The following is a 22,153-nucleotide window of genomic DNA, read 5'->3' as shown; positions in this document are numbered from 1 at the left end:
CCCGGACCTGCCCTACACTCTAGGCGGGCGTCTCACAAATTCGACCACCGAGGCGTATGATAATATTTGTCGCAATATGCCTCGGCGGTCGAATTTGTGAGACGCCCGCCTAGAGTGTAGGGGAGGTCCGGGTTCGAGCCCTGGCTGAGGTAATATTTTTCGCGATAAATTCGTTAGTTACCGCTGGCGACATTGAAGAATTGAGATTGTAGATCGATGCCCAGCGACTGTAAAGAAACAGACGACACGAAAGAGCGAACTGTTGAACGCATGTTACGGGTTTTGTCGCAGGTGAGTATACCGATGCCGGCGCAAAAGAGCAGCTTAAAGGCGAGCCTGTCGGTGAACGGGGACGGGCAGTCAGGTGGGCAGAGTGTGCCAGCGCGATGCCGGGCGCCCAGCGTTGGCATCGACGTCGACATGGTGTCCGAGTTCGACCCCTCGTCGTCGGACAGCGGCGTGGTGTCGAGGTGCGCGGTGGTGAAGCCACTTAAGCTGCGACTGTGCCAGCCGATCTTCGGCCGCAAGCACGTAGGTAAGTTGAAGAGGGAGCACGGCGACGCGGGGCGACACGCGGGCAAGGACGAGTCCGGCGGCAGCGGCAGCGGCGGCGACGGCAAGATGAAGCCGCGCGATCCGGAGCGGGAGAAGAGGAGGCTGGCGAGGAAGAAGGAGAAGCGTGCCACGATGATACTGGGCTTCATAATGGGCAGCTTTATCGCCTGCTGGCTGCCCTTCTTCGTCCTTTACATCGTCAAGCCTCTCTTTCCCGATTTCGATATACCCTCGCAGGCCTTCGTAATCGCCTTCTGGCTCGGCTACACCAACTCGGCGCTGAATCCCTTCATTTACACGGTCTTCAACAAGGACTTCCGCCGCGCTTTTCGCCGAATATTGTTTAAATGAGCAATACAGTATAGCGTCGACCAAGAGGGACGCTAGCGATAATTACACTTTCCGTCCTCGGGTATGCGAATACCGATGGTACTCCGAGGTACGTTTTCTCGATCGCATCGCGCGCCATCCGATCTGTTTCCTCGCGTGATCCACGGGAGAAAACTTTAATCATAGGAGGGAGGGATTTTACAATGTGGAATTTTACAACGCCGCGGAAACATTTGCGAAAGATGGAATCGGAAATGCGCGAGGAGTTTGCGACGAGACGGGGCGAGAAGTTGGTGTTTCAGATCGAAAAAAGTTTTCCAGCTGATTTTTTCGGAATATGAAACGAGCACACTGGGGAAACTGCGGGATCGCACGTGCGCAGAATGGGAGACGAGACGAGACGAAACACGTCTCCGAGTTCATGTATTCCTTCGGGATTGTTGTCATCTCTTCCAACAAACCGACTCTTTTGCGACTGTCGAATCAACGTACAACTTTACCCCCCCGAAAGCGCGAGACGTATCGCGATCAGGAACTGACCGGAGAAGAACTTTTTAAGAAATGCCGAGAAACTTTTTTTCCCCCCCCACATCGCTAAACGATCGAGGCAGAGCGCGAGAGATTTCACTCAGGCAACATCTTTTCATTAGAGAGAGATCCGTTAAACGAGCCCCCCCCCCCGGCCCCTTGACGGAATTCTACCACCTTTACACAACTCACACGGACTCTGTACACGCTGCATACGACAGATCAACGAAGAGAGAGAGAGTACACTTGGCTGGCCAAGGGAACGTAATTCACCGCGCGCGAATTACCACTCTCCAATTTACGACGCACCGTAGAAAGCAAATCGCTTCCAAGACCAAGAGGCAGCATATCGCTCCTTCCTCCATCCTCGCGCGCACTTTTATTTCATTAGCCACTCTTGTTCCGCAAAAGGCTAGAGATGCGGCTGATACGGGGGTCACTAATTCCGTGCCTAATCTCTTGGTCACGTTTATGAAAGGCATGACAATCCAAAGTTGCGGCGCGGCGTGCACGCGGCGTGCACGCGGCACGCAAATACACTCAGTCTCGTCGTGGGAAAAATAGCCGGGCAGTTTGCAGATTTCATAGCGCGCGCGCTATCCAAGCACGATGCGACTAGCGCGGTAGGAGAGTGCTCGATCGTGCGATCGCGCGCGTGATAATTGCGCCGGAAGATAACGGACGCGATCGAGGGAGGAAGGAGAACCCTGTGGCCGATGCGTATCGGGCCGCGTCAACACCAACCAGCGTTGAAGATCGTCGGCGGATCTACTGACAAATAAACGAGGATATATGATGCGTTTCCTACTAATTAGATATTCGCGCGTCGCGTGGGCCCGAGACGGCCCCTTTAAACGTCCGGAGTTCTAATTGTGAGTCTTCGATGTTAACTTTTAACGTATGTATAGGATTTAACAATTCTGTCACGTACGTGCTGGGTGTATGGTTGCGTGCTGGTGCGCGTGTGTGTGTGTGTGTGCGTGTATAGTGTGTCCATGTAGTTCCTTCCGTGCGCGAGCGAATGTGAGAGGCGTACAAGTTGTATTTTACAAACGGGTTCCTCTGTCGCAGCCTAACTGTACAGCAATAATCAATCTTTCGTTCGCTGAAAACGATCGTTCGTTCCAAGAAGATATCGGCGTTCGAGAGAGAATAAATCGGCGCGAAGCGATCAATCGCAGATTAAATTGTGTCTTCAATCATACGTTGTCCGTAGGTATGCGTGGGGTGTGCGCGCACACGTGTGCGCCAACGTACGCGCACTGTCCACTATGCGATGAATAATCACTTTGCGTCGCAGGGTCCAAAATTAAACGCAAATCTAGATAAAAATAAAACGAACCGTACACACACACCCACACACACGCACACACGCGCGCACACACACGCGTACGCACACGCACACGCACACGCACACCGGTATTCCATTACTCAAATTTATTCCCCGTCGTCAACAAAGACTCTGACCAGCGCTTAATCATACTTGAGTTACGTTTGCTCGACACACGCTGGATGTATTTTATACTTAACTGTGTAACAATAATGGAAAAGTGGTACAACGAACGGCGGAATGATCGAATGCGGCCGGTTAATTCTCAAAGGGTGCAGAATAGAATTCCGCCAATTAGTGGGACCGCCACCTAAGACAGAGATATTATTTCCGTAAGACGGAAATCCCGTGCCTGCCAGCGAACCAGATGCTCCATACGCGTCACAGTGCGAGGAGAGATCCTCTCGCGAAATGATCACACGCGGAAAAGGGACGCCGCGGGATACAGAGGAGAGAACGATGTCTCGCGCACCTGGCGCTCGCTATTTTGCGGAAACACAACCGGATAACAATATTCCTCATTTCGTTCCATATCGAGCTCCCCACCGACCGAGATCTTTGCAGCGCGCGTTTTCCAAACGACTCCTCGAGGGAGATCTCGGCGTGAGATTCCGGGATTTTCCTCTTCCGAAATTTCCAAAGAGACGACGTGTCAGCTCACTCTTCCTCGTCGATCTCACGTCTTCGCTTTGGCGAGCGAGCGAGCGAGCGAGCGAACGAACGAGCGAGTGAGAGAGAGAGAGAGAGAGAGAGAAACGATAAGCTCCAGCATCATAAATCTTATATGCCCGATACAGCGTGTACATTAGCGGAAATGTACGCGCTCACGCACGTACGTGACGCGCAATACACCACAACGATAAATCGATAAACGCATCTCGCGCGTCTGGTTCCGTGATGTTTAAGAGTGCCTGCCTATGAACGCGCGCGCGTATATACGTGTACACACATCTCGCGTCTCGCTCTCTATCACCTCCCTTCTTACCTTCCCGTTTAATTTTCCAAGAGTCGAGTTCCCTTCAGGATCTCTCTTAACTGTTATCAACTTTAACTCACTCGGAAATGTTGCTCGCACTGTTCAGAATTTGCAACTTTCTTATCCATTTTTGATCCCACCTTTATTTGCTAGCTATAGTTGAACGGTCCTAGGTTATTATATTCTATTTCTGTTGTATAATTTGGTCGTACAAGCCTATTTTGTTTATAACCTTTGTGGTCTATTTGCATCTTTTTGCACTCTCTCTCTCTCTCTCTCGTTATTGCTCTTTTTTTATTACTTCTCCTTGCTCTTTTTTTGCCTGATCCCGTAATGAGATGGCAGTCGAAGTGGCTGATGAGAAAAGGGTAATTCGAAGGAATAGCGAGTGACGACGGATGACGGATACGAGGGAGCCAATATCGAATTCGTTGATAAGACCGTGGCGCTCGTTCGATAGATTATTAACATAGCCGGGGTCGATAAGAGGGCGCGTGCCTCGCCTTTCTTTTCACCGAAGAGAGAGAGAAGAAAATTACGGGGGAGGAAAGACGCGTGTTTCCACACTATGGAAATCGATTGCACGAATGCCGCGGTCGTTGGACCCGGCCGCGGTTATTTGCGTCAGACCCGCTATACGACAAATATGTGGACGGGATCATGTCAAGTCACGTGCATTAGTTGGGAATTTAAACGTGGCCGCGTCACTGCCCGACACCTTCCTCCCGTCGAAAAGGGCACATAAGTTCTTCAACCTTAATATTCGTAACGACCGCTGCCCCCGGAGGGAAGCGAAAATATTTATTTTTTAAATCGGCTGATTGGGTTGTATCCACGATTCATACATGCATTACATTTTGCTCGACGAAAACAGTTTCTGCTGGCTACCGCTGTAATTTAATGTTTGTTTTTCTCTCATTGTTTTATTTTCTCATTGCTCAAATAAAAACTTTTCAATTTCCATTTATGCCACGCGGCTACAAAAAGTCAGAATCAAACTCGGGACAAACCCCCCCCCCCTCCTTTCCGATTTAATATCACGCATGTGCGAGATCGGTTGTTCAATAGAGAAATTTGCACGTTTATCTCACGCAAGACGTATCTTAAACTACTTTCACCGGACTACGTTATTTCTACCGAACATGCACACTTTTTCGGTCATTTCATTTCACTTGTAAAGTTCCATTAGCAATTTTATGCACGGTTAGTTCCTTTTTCTACTATTAGCCATAATTTAAAAGTGAAATTATTATTTTACATCCGTGTGCTCGTATAATTTGCGACTTTCCCTTAATAAACAAACGCCATACATATGTTTAGGGATAAAATCTTCTGATATGAACAATTAGTAACAATTCCGAGGAATAATTGAGTGAAAAGTAAAAATATTTGACGTAAAATATTTTAGTCCCCGCGGGTCCCGGAGGGGCGGAGACGATTATTGAATTATACTATAATTATACAGTTGACTCCGTTGATTATATCGATAGAAGGAATCGAGAGCGAGATACGAATATAGACACGCCGATTTGAATGAGCTATACGAGTGAGATAATATCATAAATGATTTGAAACACGTAAGGCATTAGCGAGTAAAACATAAAATGGCCGTGCGATGGAGTAGCGCAAAATCATTAAGATGTAAGCGTAAGTCGTGTGTAAGAATTATAGCCGTTTACCAATTGTCATCAATTAATACGTGTAACACCAATCGCCTTAGGCGTGGTGACAAGTTTTTTGCAAACAAGTCTTTCGGAAAATCTCTATGTGTGTCAGTTACCTACTTTACGTAAACGATGTTCTCTAAGCAGTGTAATGTACAGATTCGAAATTAAGCTACGGTAATCCGCGTCGGAGCCATAACGATCGCAACGATTTACGCATCTAATTCCTACCATCATTTCGATTACACCCGCGCGCAGTCTGACTCTAAATATGGCGCGCAACGCGGACGCAACTTGAAATCGACATACATTGTACACACGTGTATATTACTCTGTTATTACTATTATTAATATCCTAACGATTAATTAGATATTACTAATCAAAGTAGGGATCGCAACGATCGATTCTATCTGTTATTTCCATACGCGCCGACGGCGACGGTCCTCGCGTCGCGTCAGGTTCGTCGTCACGTTCCTCCCGCGATCGCACGTCAACTTGTGGGGCAAACCAGGCGGTGAGATCGCCCTGGATTTTCCCCGGAGGAGGGGAAAAGAATTAATGCCGGCCCGCGCCAGTTTGCCGACTTCGAGCCCGTCCGTTCCAGTTGCGAGTGACTCGGCGGGGGACGGGGAAAGTTTATTCTTCGCGGAAGAATGAGAAGGGACCGGGCGATGGGAAGCGTAGACACCGGCGAACGGTGAACGGGCTGCGCGCGATCGTTTTTTCCCCGGGAACACAAATCTCGTGGCTCAGACTTCATTTGCCCGATCTCCCTCTGCGGATTAAGCATTTCCGCCCAGCTGAAACGCGCGGCCTTAGAGCGCCGTCATGATGCGCGCCCCCGCGCGATTTATTGCCACCGCGATAAAACGGCGTTTTTATCTTGCGATCGAGGCCACGCGCGCACGCGCGCTCCCCAATCGTTTCTCTGTATTTGGCACGAATTTCCAAATTTTCGGGAGAAGCGAACCGCATCGACTTTATGAAGGAATTTTTATAGTTATGTGAACCGGGGGGGGGACTACACGTACGCGCGTACAAATGAGAGACGACGCTCCGGATTATTCGAGTGTGAAGAAAATTCGTTTCGCTGCAGTTGTACGCAACGACAGTCGATTCATTGCGGAATAATGAGAAATGTCACCCGGAAGAGGAAAGAGCGCGTATTGTTCGCTCGCGTAGACCAAACGCATTCAAAATTATTTCCTAACAGTTTTCAATTACAATAGTCGCGACTTGTCAAGTGGATTACGCGTATCCGATATTAATAGACGCGCGCTTGAAATTGTTCTCGGGGAAAATGTTATCGCGTTCATTTGTCAGTTTTGTCAACGCGCGGGGAGACGAGGGAACTTCATAATGTATTGTATAAGAATTAGCCTATTAACCGTGACGATTGCCACGGAATGGGGATCATTAAATGTGTTTCGTAGCAAAGGAAAAAAAACATGAACTGCCCGCATTCCACAATTAAAGCTACAATTACTTATAAATCGCGATTAATATCAGATGGAACTAATGAAAAAGAATAATGTATTATCTGGCAGATTAATTAAATCGAAATAAATGGTCGTTGCGTCAATTTTGCATATTGGATTAACATAAATCTGTTATATACACGTGCATTACGGGATAATTTTAGCTCGTATTTCACCGTACCTTTTTAAATGTTGCCCGTGCTCGTTACGAAGGGGGTCGTTTGTGTCAACCGAGATTTATGTTCCCGTCATCGCCTCGCCGGATTTATGCGCTCGTTGGACGACTCAGATCCGCAGCGGGCGATTACCATGCGGGTGCATTACGACGAATTCGCGCGCCAGAGTCGCCGGCGGACCTTTACTCTATCGATGATATTGGAGCAATGAAATCACTGTGATATCACTAAAACGCTTTCAAAGTGTGCAATGGGATTGAGAACGACGCTACGTGAAACCGGCATGGACGAGAGAGAGAGAGAGAGAGTGTGTGTGTGTGCGTGTGTGTGTATGTGTGCATGTCACGATTTGAGAGAAAATAACAGGTGAGAGAATGTAGAAATTTACGCTATCTCGATTACCGTAAATTATTAATTATAAAAGCGTATATTATATGTATATAACACACACACACACATACACACGCGCGCACGCGTGCGCGTACGTACGAACGACTATATAGAGATATTATGAAACTTGTATTATTATAATCGGGAGAATCTATATATATATATATACATATATATATATTACGAGATTATATATACATAATATATATATATTGAAGACTAAACTATATACTATTATTGTCGATATTATATCATTAAAACTATTATCATCATATTGCAGTTACTATCATCATTGTTAGTACTCACTATTGTCGATGCAAAAGTCCTATTGTCTAATAGCGTTGATTATCTGTTATATAGAGAATGAGAGTATAATGTTACAGCAGAGATAAAAGCAAAAAATTATGAATATAATTAATAGCGCTATTTATGAGAGACGTTTTACTATGTAAATAGACACTAATGCCGGGCTGCCAGCTAACTCTCCATGTTTAGCGCGAGTAGAGCCGAGGGGAAACATGGAGAAGATTCGCTCCGACCCGCGGGCGACTTCTGACATAGGGCTTAGATATTATTGCAGGTATCGATTTCCCAATTTTAAAAAGATCGAATATTACGACAGTCCATTTAATGGGAGTTCTATAGAGACAATAGCGACCGCGCGTTACAAAATTCAATGCTAGGTCGGTGCAGAGAAAATGAATTCGAAGGCCGCGTCTCGATATTTACCGCCGGAACTGAAACTCTGTGCGCCGAGCGCGCTGTACGCCTTCAGCGCTGGCGGCGAATGTCGGAATGTAGCCCGTGAAGTGTGTGAAACAACTGAGACTTCGAGAGCACGTTTAGCGTTCCTGGCTCCTCCAAATTGCCGGACATTCATATTCAGCTATATATAAATTCGTATAAATCAGTCCTCAGGCCGTCTGCTTTCCTCGAAACTTAACATCGCATATCCGTTTTCCTGTCTTTTTTATTTGTACACGCACGCACATATATGCGATGCTCTATTTTTTTCAATTATTTATAGAATTCTGTGCTACGGTAAAAGTAACAATGAATAATCCAGAGTGCGAGGAATTTTACGTTTTGACACATGAAAATTCAGGTTTTTGAGTGACAGCATTCTACAGCGCATTTAAAAAAAAAAGAAGAGTAGATCTCGGGTCTAATTGCACGGTTTGACTGTGAAAGATCCAAGCTCTTCTTTTTAGAGGCAGTTTGTTAAGCTCGCGCCGCACAATACGTATTTCTCTCATCGGTTTTTCCCCGACCGTTGTCTTTGCAGATTGCAACGCGTGTTACAGATTCGGCGTCGCGCGATACAGATCGCACCGATCGTGCGACGTGACTGATATACAACGCGATTATGTACCCGGGTAGAGAATGAGAAGAAAAAGTTCGTACGATTGTCGCGGCTGGACGACGCTAGTTACACGTGGCAAAACATGCGCGGGGAACGGCACGATATCTATCATCGAGTGGAAAAGCAAGCGATGCGAGTCGCAATAAGCAGCCAGCGTGCATGATAAACTTGCGCCTCTGCAACGAAATACGCATACGCAAAGAAAACACGCGCGGCGCGGGCTCTAACGAATATGTTCAAACGTTGCAAAATGGCAGACCTTATTAATGATTTATGGTCGTTTTCGTTTGCGGATCCGGCTCCGCGTGGTGTGGTGTGCTGTTGCTAGCCGAGCCTCAAGTACAATCGAGCTTGGAGGACTGAACACGCTTTCGAGGTCAGAAACGCTGTGTACACGCAGAAGGAGTCGCGCTTTGCGTCACCGTAGCTTATTACAGGTCACCTTTCGTAACGAGGTGACGATCGCGGTATGAGCGTCTGACGAGTATCGATATTCACGAGCATTAATCTATCGCCGATTGTAGCGTGTATTTTTCAGCGATACGTTCGTCTTTAGTCAATCTCGACGTTACAACGATTCCACCGCGCGACAGCAGTTACTAATAATACGGTTGCTAGAGACCTGCCGCGACAGTCGACGTGACAAACGCTAAAGCACCACGAAAGATAGTGTAAGTCTAAAAGACGCTCTTGCTATTGCTATGGTAACGTCATAGTTGTTTCTAACGAATATTTCAATATTTATTATATTTGAAGAGTAGCATTTCAAACAATTTTTCTAGCCTTTTCTTACAAAACAGCGGTGTACGATTGATTGTTGCAGTTCTAATATTCTCGAGCTTACTTTCTCATTTTCTCAAGATAGTGTGAGAAATCTTCGTCAAACCTTCGACCCTCAGTAGTCGCATTTCAGTGTCGACCTATTGAATTTTTTGTTTCAGCAGTGATAGGTCTATTCGAATAAAGACTTCCAAAGTATTTCAGGATTAAACCGTTGGTTAGTAAGTAAAGCGGTCAGTCTCATTCGCTTAATTAATACAATAATAGTTTCAGAAAAATTAACAATGCTGAACATAAGTATTTTTTTCAATACCTAAAACACTCGAAACAAACATGGGAGCATAGATATAGAAAATTTGTAAAATTGCTTTTCGTACGATTCATATTTTATATTTAAAACTGGCCCCCCGCCCCCTTTCGGATGATCAATTTATTACTATAGAAAAATACGTTGAATTTTCCATCACTTAATCGAATTAATGTCAACGGTGTAGCAACCAAATAAAATCCCACTTGATTTCTTGTATCGAGGAAGAAAAGCTGATCACTTTACTTATCGATCGATGTCGCCGATACTCGTCGCACTTCGCGCGAGACCTCCGAGTTCTCGATCCACGATCGTCGCGTGATCCAGGATCCGGCGTATCCGTGTGCGGATTCGCCGTAAACGTAAACGCCGACAAAAATCTACCAAGTACCTACTAAGTATTCCGACAACAAACAAATATAATGCTTGAACAATCAAGGAAAGAAAAATCATTGCGCAACACGAAGTAACATCTATCCGAGCATTCTCCTCTCAAGTCCCTCTTCTGCAATCACGCGCTCCTCCAACTTGTATATAACACGGCAAAAAGGTATGCCTTACCTTTTCCCGATTTTTCCCTTGCCTTTGCGATTCATCACCATTCAAACATGACACGCATCGCATACATGCCATCGCGGGTTAACGAGGTGTAGGAACCTGACAAAGGTTTCCGAAAGCCTCTTTATCGTTTGTCGGCACTACGTTCATTAACATTCCTTCGAGTGTGCCCCGAAAATGTATTACCCTGCACGCGCTGTAAACGTCACGAGCGCAACTATGCATAAATAATAACAATTCGGTGTACGCTTCTCTCTCTCTCGACACCTTCGTTCAGTTAAATACCTGCACCATTTTACTTGCGATACACACTTCTAAAGATCTCGCATTATCATTAAGCTTCCAAAACTAGAGTTCCTGTAAGTAGACTTATACCAATATCGTTTCCCGATTGTGACTGGCCCCGCCATTTTCCGTTAAACTTCCGTCCCGATGCAGCTTAGCGCAGCTAATCATTATATGCATATATGTTATGTGGTTATCGCATCGACGCATAAGGGTCAGAGCACAAAGCAACGTAGTAGCTTACGACAAAGGCGCAAGCGTAAACGTAGATAGCGCACAAGCTTCGGCGTATGTCGTACTTACCTCCAATTACATATGACGTTACTTTTACGCCAAAGCTTGTGCGCTATCTACGTTTGCGCTTGCGTCTTCGTCGTAAGCTATTACCTTGCTTTGTGCTCAGTCCCCAAGTCAGCATGATATTAAATCAGTATTTCGTCTTTTCTGCTTACACTGTTGTCATCGCTCTCTCTAATTGTCCTAATTGGATTAGGGTAGACATGAGGTTATACTTCAGGAAGGTTTTTTTTTGTATTAAAGCAAACCATATTTGCCAAGTTTACTGTAGAAATTCTTGCCTTCCTCCTTCCCTTGTTGTTAAAAGTATAGTTTACCTAATAACTTTTATTATTTTCGCTATTAACTTTAAAAAATGTAACTTGTGTATTAAATTATACCACGGCTTCAATAGTTATACTGTCATCTCAGGTTAAAATTGATAACTTGAAAATTTTTTAATTTATTCTTTTATACTTTTCGTATTTGTAATCTATTTTCATCTTCTGTTTTTCCACGTTAACTTATCACGTTTATTAAAGTGAAAATAGAATAACTTTGTTTCATCTTAGATTGCAGTGACATTTTATATAATAGTTACGATAAGTACTTAAAGTTTGCCGCTCCTTGTACGCTGTTTAACGAAAAATGGCGACCGTTACATTGGCATAAATCTACTTGCAGGAACTCTATCCAAAACTACGCTCTTTGTGAGAAACAAAAACTATCCGCGACATTTGTTTTAAATCGTGAGATTTTTGCGAATTAATGATGACACGCAGAGCTAAGTTAAGCTGATTATCTTCAAAAATTACGATATAATTTTGAAATACATAATCGCGCGTAGAAAACCGTGAATTTTGAAAGTATTAATATGCGGATCCCAACGTGCTGTAATTTATGCGACACATGCGTACTGATTTTTCTGATAGCAGCATATATAAAATTATTTCGTATCGTTTTGTATTACGCCGCGAGACCCAGTTTACAACGCCGTCGAAATCACGCAGAAGATTCAAATCAAATTTAAAGCCGCTAACACAACGGAATAATGGGATTCCGTTTAGCAAAATTTACGCAGTAAAAGCTGTAAAAGTTTTCCGCTTCGTGTCGTGCGCGTGTACACATGTAAACCCACTACATGCAATAACCACTTTTTGTTTCATTACAATAATCAATTTATTGCCACGTAATAGTCAAAACAAGGCAGCGCGCAATTAAGTTTTCACCGCGCGATACTCTCGTTCATTATGGACTTGATAGAGAGATAAATGTGTAAAAAAAAGTCGCTGCTTTACTAATGCGAAAATGACATTGGGCAAAAACGCGAAAATATATCGAAATGCAGAATCTTCCGTAAAACTGTCGGTTTCAGAGAAGTAGAGATATGTTTATATATATATTTCACATTTTTTTCCTGTTGTTTCCCCGGGTAAAATTAAATTAAAAAGTCTATACACACGGGAATTACGGTCTATCCCATTCCGAGTTGTCAGCGAGATGATACTGGGCGTTATTCGACGCGCGTACACCTGGACCAGCGTGCACTGAAAAAAAAGCTACTCTATCTTCGTTCGTAGTTCATTTACATCGTTCGCGAAACGAGAGGAACGAACGTGCATGTGACGAGGCTGTATCGAAGGGGATACGCACCGCTGCTTTTCAAACCGCATGCATATGTTATCCTACGCACGAAAAAAAAGTCATTTTTTTACCGCACGGTCATCTCCGGATCCCTTTAGTCTCGTCGGAAAAATTACGAACGAATATTACGAACGGCGGAAAGAAAATCAACAATAACAAGACACTTTGTTTCATCCAGAAACGTTGCGCGTCCGCTTAACAATCATAACGGTGGTCGTAAATAATTTTAGAAACAGATATGCACACACGCACACACACACACACACACACGCACGCACGCACGCGCGCGCACAAAATATGTTTAAGAGCACCATTGACATTCCGTTCCGTTTTTCGTCGTGCGCAATTGTATCATTTTTTACGGTGCATACATGTAAATCACTGGAATAAAGAAATGGACATACACCGTACGAGACCGATGCGTACGTGCGCCGAAATATATATAAAATATGTATAATGATAACGCTCCATTTCGAAATAAATACGCCATTTCTCTCGATGCACAGGCGTGGAATTCATTTTACGTAAAATTTGATCTATAAAAGTCTTCCATTCCTTCCTCGGCGTGTACTCGTCTGTGTCTATATATTCGGCCGACTAGTTACGGACACACGGGCGTACTGTGAAGCGTAATTAGTAAACAGAGAGAAGGAAAAAACGGACGGAGCCGTTCGCCGTTCTCGCCGCATTTTCACCTAACGAACGAGGGGAACCAGGTCCAGTAATTTGTATCGCGGCCATGAATTGGTTGATGTATCGCGGAACAAGCAACAATTTATCGAAATCCCGATATTTATAATTAAATGTACTCTCTATTTAACAGCAATTTGGCCGGCGAATAAATTCTCTTATTTTTTTTTACAAAAATTGCTTATTATTGGAAAGGAAAGCGTATACGCGTATACGCTTTTGTAAACTCGCGATAAAAATTTGCATGCAACGTTTTATACAATGTATTTGAGAAAAATGTGCTTATACATAACTGCTGACGCAAATAACGATCGAGGTAAAATATGTACAGTAACATGAAAGGGGCGATTGCGAAGGAATGCTCTCTTTTCCTGACATAAAGGAAGATGATAAATCGGGAAATGCGACGCAACTTAAATTGTTATGAAAATAAATAGAATTTTCATTCCTTTTGCGTTCCCATTTCTCCTTAAACGTGTTTATTACCGCTGGTACAGACTTATTTATTGGAAACGAAACAAGTTCCGTCTTACACAATGGACTTAATTGTGCCTGGGAGCGATCGGAGGACCAATTTGCGCCGTCAAGAAATTTGCGCGAAATCCTCGCGATAGTAACGCATTAAAGCTTTTATCCACTTGGACGATAAACCATTTCCGCGCAACTTTTCAACCGTCTCCTCTCGTTCTCATTTGTAGTAAAAGACTCGCGCATCTTTCACTACAAAAGTTCGGCCGCTCGAGAGTGGCCTTTTACAATCCGAGTTTATGAGATATTTTCGCGAAAGCGTCCACGATGCAACGCGCAGCACGAGCCGCAAGGCAGTCGAGATTATGCGCCCGTGATCGAAAAATCGTAAAATCGTACAATCGTACGATCAGAGTATGATGTGTACACATTCGAAGAAGCTCGGACGATATGGAAAATGCTTTTTTCTCCTCGCATGGAAAAACGACGAATAATGAACCAGGGAAAAAAAAGTACACCCTCCACGCGTCACATAAATTTTTACGACGGTCTGCTCATAAAAGCTAACGTAGTTAAAATTTAATGGTAAACGCGTGACAAAAGTCATAAAAAGTGCCAGCGTTTATCTTAGCGGCTATCTCTTTATTATTATTTATGGGTTATATATAGTAAAAAAAAAATTTTGTACGTAATGAATACGCCACGGTACATTGCGGGCGATGCGACGAGAACGTCATGACGAATGAGCTCAGGTCCGGAAACAGTGAGAATGAAGTGAAACATTTGGATTGTCGCGAAAGACTGATTTGCATGGGTTGCTCGATCCGTTCGCTCTTCTCGCGACAGATGGAAAACTATACTCGCGCGGTATCCGAAGATGATCCGAGTCTCTCTCGCGTGCTATACGCGAATATAAATATTATCGAAACGGGGGAACGATCGAAAGGGAATTACGGGAAGAAGTAATCGCAAAATGCGAGTGAGAAAAATTGGAGAAAATGGGAGAGGTGTTGTAAGTGAAGTAAGAGAAGACATACAAACGAGGGAGAAAGATATATGCTTTGTACGATATAAATATCCATAGCACACGCAGGTCCGCAATAGCGATAATAATTTTTCTATTTAATAAATCGACCGTATTAAGGCGTGTATATTCTACTACTCGTATAAGTTCGTTACATATTAAAAGGAAAAAATCATAAAAAAGGTGGAACAAATCGACCAACGAGAAGAGGCGGAATCGTTGTAATACTGCGTAATAATGTTATACGACGTTAAATCGATGGAAATGCGGCTGAGGATGACCGTTACGTTAAATGAAATAAATTATTTTTTTTTAACACACAATACACTTCTCTCTCCGAGCGAGTATCCGTACTCTTCCTTATTAAACGCTTAAAGTGAACGGATGGAGGAAGAAAAAAAAAAGGGGAGAGAAAATAAGGCGAGAGACGAGCATGTAAAATGTATATGTATGCGTGCATGTATGCGTACGAGTGATAGGTGAGAGTGTCGGAATGAGAGGGGGAAGAAGGGGAGGGGAGAGAAAGGCGGGTAATCAAAGTATTTCAGCGGTGAGAAGATGCGCAAGATGCGAGAATGGCCGAATAGCTTTACTGATCTACGTTCGCCGTACCTTGTGCTCAAGTCGCATGTTCTCAACAGTGCACCAAAGGCGGGTCGATCGATCGATCTCGACGTGACTATTGAATATCCGAGATGGATCGAGCGGCTATTATGAGCGGGTATGCTATCGAAGATCAAGAAACAAGAGTAAACTATGTATACTGACATTAAAAATCTATCAGTACGCTATGACTTGATTTTATAAAAAAGAAAGATAAAAAGAACTCGCAACCGTCTTATTCTTTACCGGCCTGCTTACTCCCGAGGTCCCCTAATTGCCACGGCTGTTCTTGTTGTGGAGAAATTACGATCCGTAAGAAGAAAATGGAGTCAAGTGGTGCGTCCGCCGAAAGGTAAGTAAATTATTTAATTACGGAACTATTCTCATTGTCGAAAGAAATTTATCGATTCGCCGCGACCACTGGGCGCTCTAATCCATTTCGTCGATAACCGATTATATTTAATGCAGGGGGATTTATAAAAGCTTACGCAAAGCTCCTTACGGTAAAGATCTTCTAACGAAGTTTCCAACTGGCGAAACTTCCTAAGTCCGATAATTATGTGCAATGAAAACACGACGACAAATTATCAGTATTCTCCCCCCGTCCCTCCCTTCTCCGCGCGGTATTTCCCATCCGTTAATATGGAATTCTCGCGTTGTAATCCTTAACGGTCAGATAAAAATGGATATTCAAAATTTTTCTCGTTTCTAAAGTGGAGTAACAGGGAGTCGTTACGCATAGTATGCCCGTGGGGGAATACTTCCTTGTACGTTTCTCTCAATTTCCTATGGGATACGTCTCGATTGCGCATTTCAATTTGGCGCAACCAGTTGCTTTGACAGTGCATTAAATTGTCTTTGAAACTGCTCGGTACGAGATAAACTAATTGAAAAACTCGCGTCCGTGTGTACGTGCGCGCGATCGTGTTCCAATCGACTCAACGATATGACCGAACATCGTCATATTCTAAGGAATCAGTTTCAACATTGTTCAATCAATCATTTGCGCAGAACTTGTAGTGCGCATTTTCTTCATTTGCTACAAACACGAACGCCATTGCGAGAGAAAGAAAAAGAGAGTGTGTGTATGTGTGCGTGTGTGTCTAAATTAAAAATAAAATAAAGCAATCTTAGTTCCATATAATAAAAAGATTTTAATTTAAAACCTTACGTTATTAAAGTCTTGCAAAATTAAATCCTGTCAATCCGTAAGACAAAAAGTAATAGAAATTAAAATGTATGAAATAATCTGATTCTTCGCGGTATTAGAAACACGTTATTACTTCGTTGCGTGTAAATTTATTTATTTGCCGAATTTGTGGAAGACCGAGTCCTGTGCAAGAACGTTTCTTACATATTATATTCATCAAAACTCGAGTTGAGTATATCGTAATAGGAGGGGGGGGGGGAGACGTATGACAAGTCATTCTTGCGCTACTCCTTACACATAACTCACCGTGCGCGAGGCATAATGTCGCCTACATCATAATAACTCAGGGTATGAATGCTGAGTTCTCGTTTCGACGATATGCACTTCCGATCAATGGGGTTCTAGCTATACCGCGCGATTGCATTGTGCATGACGCAAACACGTCCAAAAGAACGAAGACGGAGCGCTGTTGTCGTCGAGATTGTAATTAATCAATATCAATTGTCAATAGTTGGCGGCGATGGCAATCGAGAGAATTGGGCTTTGCTCACCGGATGGAGCTCAAGTGTGAAATCGGGAATAGTCAATTTAAATACGCAAGAGATCGCTCGTTTACAACTAACGTTACATCAGTTTGAAATCTGGTCACGTGACTGCGAGAGAAATTCTAATTACGTTCGCTCATGACTATTTCACATTCATCATTTGGTATGCGATTTGCGATCATATGGCGTTTGAAATGTTAATCGAGCGAGTTACAACATAACGAAGACCACAGGCAGATGATAATCCGCGCGACATGTTACGTATGTGGCGAATTATAGCAAAATTGGTAAGTGTATCTTTAGTAATCGTTCACAATTATCGTCACTGTACGTTAATTACTGTGCGTTAATTTTGGAAAGTAAAGACCAAGGTATAAAAATCCTTGCATAGTGTCGCGGTATTCTTGGTCGAACAAGTCTTTAGCGTAAAAAGGACAAAATTCAAATGATATATAAATCGAGAGTTAATTTTAGAATTTTATTTACGGAGTTCCTAAGCATCCCCTTTAAAATTTCTAGCGCTCGGGAATCTCTATTATTAAATCGCAGCAGGAAAGGTAAGGTAAATGTCCCTTGTTGCGCAATCGGAATCGAATTTAATTTCTGTCATTGTAAAAGGTCGCGTCTAATAAGAAGGGATGTAAAGCATCTTTCCATCTAACGGCGGATATTGTCTTACTGTTTCTCGTCGTTGGACGGCAACTCCCGGACGAACTTTACTCGTTGCAAGTTCTCGGCGTGCCGTGATCAAGTACGTAAGTAAAGGAGAATCCTATTCGACTTGAAAATTCCATCAAAGGGATTCTGATCGCCACCGCGGTCATTTGACCGGCACCGAAGATGCAAAGAGAATAGGATTACACTTCGTAGACTCCAAAGTCCATCGATGTCTTCCGTCGTTGTCTTTCGACAACTTCCGATGTCCGTTCGGAAGAAAATAAAGGCGTCATTCCTCTTGCCGCGAATAGACGCGAACGGAACGTATCGCGATGAGTCGGGAATATGGAAAGTTCACAAAGTAAATTTGAGAGCGAGCACAGGAGAAGAGAAGACAACTCGATTTTGAGTTTTAATCCAATCTCAACGTCCCCTGAGTACTCGAACACGCCCATTGTTGACGTTCCACACGGTGTTTTATTCACTCAGTCATCCCCGATTTCCATCTCTTTCTTCCTCCCTCCACCCCCCCCCCCCTCACCACCCCGTCTCTCTTTTTCTCACTCGCTCGCTCACTCTACATCTCTTTTCCTTCGATTCTTCATCGTTTCTTTTGTGCAGCACCTTCGGTCTGCAGTTCGTCGTCGAAAGTTCGTATTCTCGATTTACGGAAACATCCTCTCTCGGGTAACGGCGTAGTGGAGCAGCCATTCCGCCCGTAACTTTGATTTGTCGCCGCTGGTATCTCATGTGCGATCACATGCGCGCGTCCTTTCACATTGCTCAAGAATTCCTCGCTGAATCGTAAGAAATTTATATATATAAACAGTGTAATGTTACTTTGAGAATTGGTTATTTTAAGTTTGAACGTCGTTGCTATTGAATTTGGAAAGTAATGAAACCGACTCTTCTAAAACTAAATTCTTTTATAGACTTCAGACAAAAGTCGTATTATGTAACAAGATTTAAATTTTCAAAATGCTTATTTTACACTTTTTTTGTATAATGTCATTGCATTTGCGAAAAATAATACGTCCTAAAATGCACTATTTCCACAGTGTAATTCACCATCTTTATAGTTTGGAGTTCAGTGCAAAAATATCCAAGAGATTTCGGTGCGATCGCATGCGCGCGTCCTTTCACGTCGCTCAAGAATTCCTCGCTGAATCGTAAGAAATTTATATATATAAACAGTGTAATGTTGCTTTGAGAATTGGTTATTTTAAGTTTGAACGTCGTTGCTATTGAATTTGGAAAGTAATGAAACCGACTCTTCTAAAACTAAATTCTTTTATAGACTTCAGACAAAAGTCGTATTATGTAACAAGATTTAAATTTTCAAAATGCTTATTTTACACTTTTTTTGTATAATGTCATTGCATTTGCGAAAAATAATACGTCCTAAAAAGCACTATTTTCACAGTGTAATTCACCATCTTTATAGTTTGGAGTTCAGTGCAAAAATCCAAGAGATTTCGGTGCGATCGCATGCGCGCGTCCTTTCACGTCGCTCAAGAATTCCTCGCTGAATCGTAAGAAATTTATATATATAAACAGTGTAATGTTACTTTGAGAATTGGTTATTTTAAGTTTGAACGTCGTTGCTATTGAATTTGGAAAGTAATGAAACCGACTCTTCTAAAACTAAATTCTTTTATAGACTTCAGACAAAAGTCGTATTATGTAACAAGATTTAAATTTTCAAAATGCTTATTTTACACTTTTTTGTATAATGTGATTGCATTTGCGAAAAATAATACGTCCTAGAAAGCACAATTTTTACAGTGTAATCTTCACCATCTTTATAGTTTGAAGTTCGGTGCAAAAGTCCAAGAGATTTCGGCGCTCACTACAATCGATAGACTAGATCTATCTTCATCGCCATATCTCTACGTAACAACTTGACCTTTCCCGTTCAACAAATGTCTTTTTCGTTCAACGGGGAAAAGAAATTTCAAGCACGGCGAGCGAGCGAGCGAGTGAATTACACCGTTCTGTATATATTGCGTGAGCAACGGGTGTCCTTGATCGGAATAACCCTGTCTGACAGGCGAATCCTTGTCAAGGACAGAAGAAAATGGAAGTATATATGTCGCGGGCGAAAGAAAATAGAATATCTCAAGAAACGTATAAGGCTCGGGATGGCGTCCTAAATCTTTCATGTCGAATCATTCGGGAAGTCACATGTAACTGCAATATTGCAAGTTCAATGAGAATTCAATGCAATTACGAGTATTGGACAATTATTAGTAATTGTGCAGCGTGTACATTGTTTCCTTAGAGAAACAATACTTTTATATTATGGAGATGTCTAAACTTGGAAAAATTGTGTAATAAATTGATTAGTCACGGTGCAAACTTTGAAATTAATGAGTGTATGAAAAAAATACAATTCTTCATCATTATACCGCACGTTAAGACGTCGGCATTAATCTTTGCCGTGGGACAACTTGTATCGACGACGGACTTGTATTGTCAATTGAACCGAAAATTAATTACTCAACATGAAACATTTTTCAACAGAAAGTAATGAATAAGATATGACGTTTATAGTTTTTTTTAATGATATACCTCGAGTCGTGAGTTAGGTGGAGATGTCAATTAGGTAGAGGAAAATGGTCCGTCAACAGTTTCTAGATCGATTTGACTATTAGTCAGACCAAATAAAAAACACTCGTGAGATAACGCGACATGACCAAGTTGTCCAATAAAAGGCGACACTGTTTACGCATGATTGGATAACGGACAGTAATTATTCATGTCACTTGAGAAAATTACTTATTACCTGTGGTCCTTCGTTACATTGACGTATGAGTTATTGACGCAACTAACGTCATGCGCAGAGACGGCGAATTCGACTACGGCTGATGGATAAATGGAATAATCGAATCGCACAATTGTATTATTTTGCGATATACATATATTAACTGCCAATAATATCGTTATAATCGTACACGCTTGCTTGTTGTTGACATAAAGATTTTTCACTATTTACGTAAGCATAAACTACGCAACGAACGCGAGTAATTACATCGGCGATTATACATGTGTCATTCATTAAAGTCCAATTAAAAACAAATAAAACGTAGTGGTGCTGTATACACGAGTACGATAATTTGCTTGGCTGTCTCATAATTTCTGCGCAAACAAAAAGTCTTATAAGCGAGTTCCCTCGCAACAATAATGAAAGCATAATATCAAACATCCGCGAAGCGGTTATTATACTAGCACGGCGCGATTGTAGACGTAATTGAATAAAAGGAGGTCCGCAGGTTACGTGATGTCGGTGCGCTACACCTTCTATCTGAGTCTATTACAACCCTTTATCGAACGAGTTACCGTATATGCTAACGATGTTTAATTAATGTCACTACTGGACAACGTTTCTCAGGTTTGGACTTTCATATAAGCAGTGGACATCAAGTGTTACGATTACGGCGTGAAACGTGTTGAGGCACAACTTCACGTTACGAGTTTGAAAGACGTTGCCAAGAAAGAAGGTACCAAGTTATCGAAAAAAAATTACAGGCGCAAATATAATGCGATAAATCCGGCTATATTAAGCTACGCTACGTTGCAGAGGAGACATACCAAGTTATCGAAAAAAATTACACAGACGGAAATATGATGTGATAAACTCGATTGTATCCAGCAACGTCAAGTTACAGAAACTTACAGATTTACTGTCGCAGACAGCACTATTTTTGTACGAGCAGAGAGATACAATTTCCGGCGAGAGGACGCGGAGCATACATGTATAATGCACCTTTTTAGTTATTGTGATATTCTCGTTGAGCAATCGCTCAACTTATTACTAGCAACCTAAATAATAATATATCCCGTGTAGGCTGTTTACTTGTCCCACTGAATAAAATAACTATTGCATCAGCTTTCAATTTCTATCGATTCGATGATCTATTACTTTTGACGATGAATAAAATTTCACTTCGCCAAACGCTATCACTTTACGTATATCGAATTCGAGCTTCTATCAAGGAAGTGACATTGAAACAAGGTGATGCTTACGTAACCTTCTTTCGCGTGAGAAAGGAAAATTGCTGATTGCCGATAAGAATAAGTAGCTGATTATACAGCTAAAATAAAATGATGATTACTATATAGAATTCACATTAAGCGGAACGACGGTCGTCCATCAAGCAGAATATTTCTTCAGTATCGAAATATTAATAACTTCTCATACACCGCTGATTAAAACTTCAATTTAGTTCAATAGATTAAATCTCAGCTATGTGAACAGGTGACAAACTTTTAGCTTCCTTTAATTTTACCTCGACAAATATTAATTCGAAACTCGTTATTAAGATATTTCACGTTAAAAATTAAATCACGTTGCCATACCCGATTAAAATATAGG

At 42.5% G+C, this 22,153-nt stretch overlaps 2 protein-coding genes and 1 long non-coding RNA gene across 3 annotated transcripts in view; 2 read left to right on the top strand and 1 right to left on the bottom strand.

Annotated features, from left to right (window-relative positions):
• Nucleotides 1-22,153, bottom strand: part of LOC105569102 (sodium-coupled monocarboxylate transporter 2) — a 212,058-nt gene that overhangs the window by 173,552 nt on the left and 16,353 nt on the right. The gene's annotated exons all lie outside the window — the stretch shown is intronic.
• LOC105569103 (alpha-2C adrenergic receptor-like) lies at nt 83-1,144 on the top strand. The gene has a single exon (XM_012025291.1). It carries the CDS (start codon nt 217-219, stop codon nt 904-906), a length of 690 nt encoding a protein of 229 aa, XP_011880681.1. The 5' UTR covers nt 83-216; the 3' UTR covers nt 907-1,144.
• On the top strand, nt 20,454-21,674 carry LOC105569104. The gene is made up of 2 exons (XR_001009476.1): nt 20,454-21,278; nt 21,359-21,674. It is a non-coding gene; the product is annotated as an uncharacterized LOC105569104 (long non-coding RNA).

This window comes from Vollenhovia emeryi, unplaced genomic scaffold, assembly GCF_000949405.1.
Source record: "Vollenhovia emeryi isolate VEMERY1.0 unplaced genomic scaffold, V.emery_V1.0 DF939126.1, whole genome shotgun sequence".
NCBI lineage: Eukaryota > Metazoa > Arthropoda > Insecta > Hymenoptera > Formicidae > Vollenhovia > Vollenhovia emeryi.
This window is presented reverse-complemented; position numbering and strand designations above follow the sequence as displayed.

Coding starts and splice junctions, on each gene's coding strand:
- LOC105569103 (XM_012025291.1), top strand. CDS start 217: ATGCCCAGCGACTGTAAAGAAACAGACGACACGAAAGAGCGAACTGTT.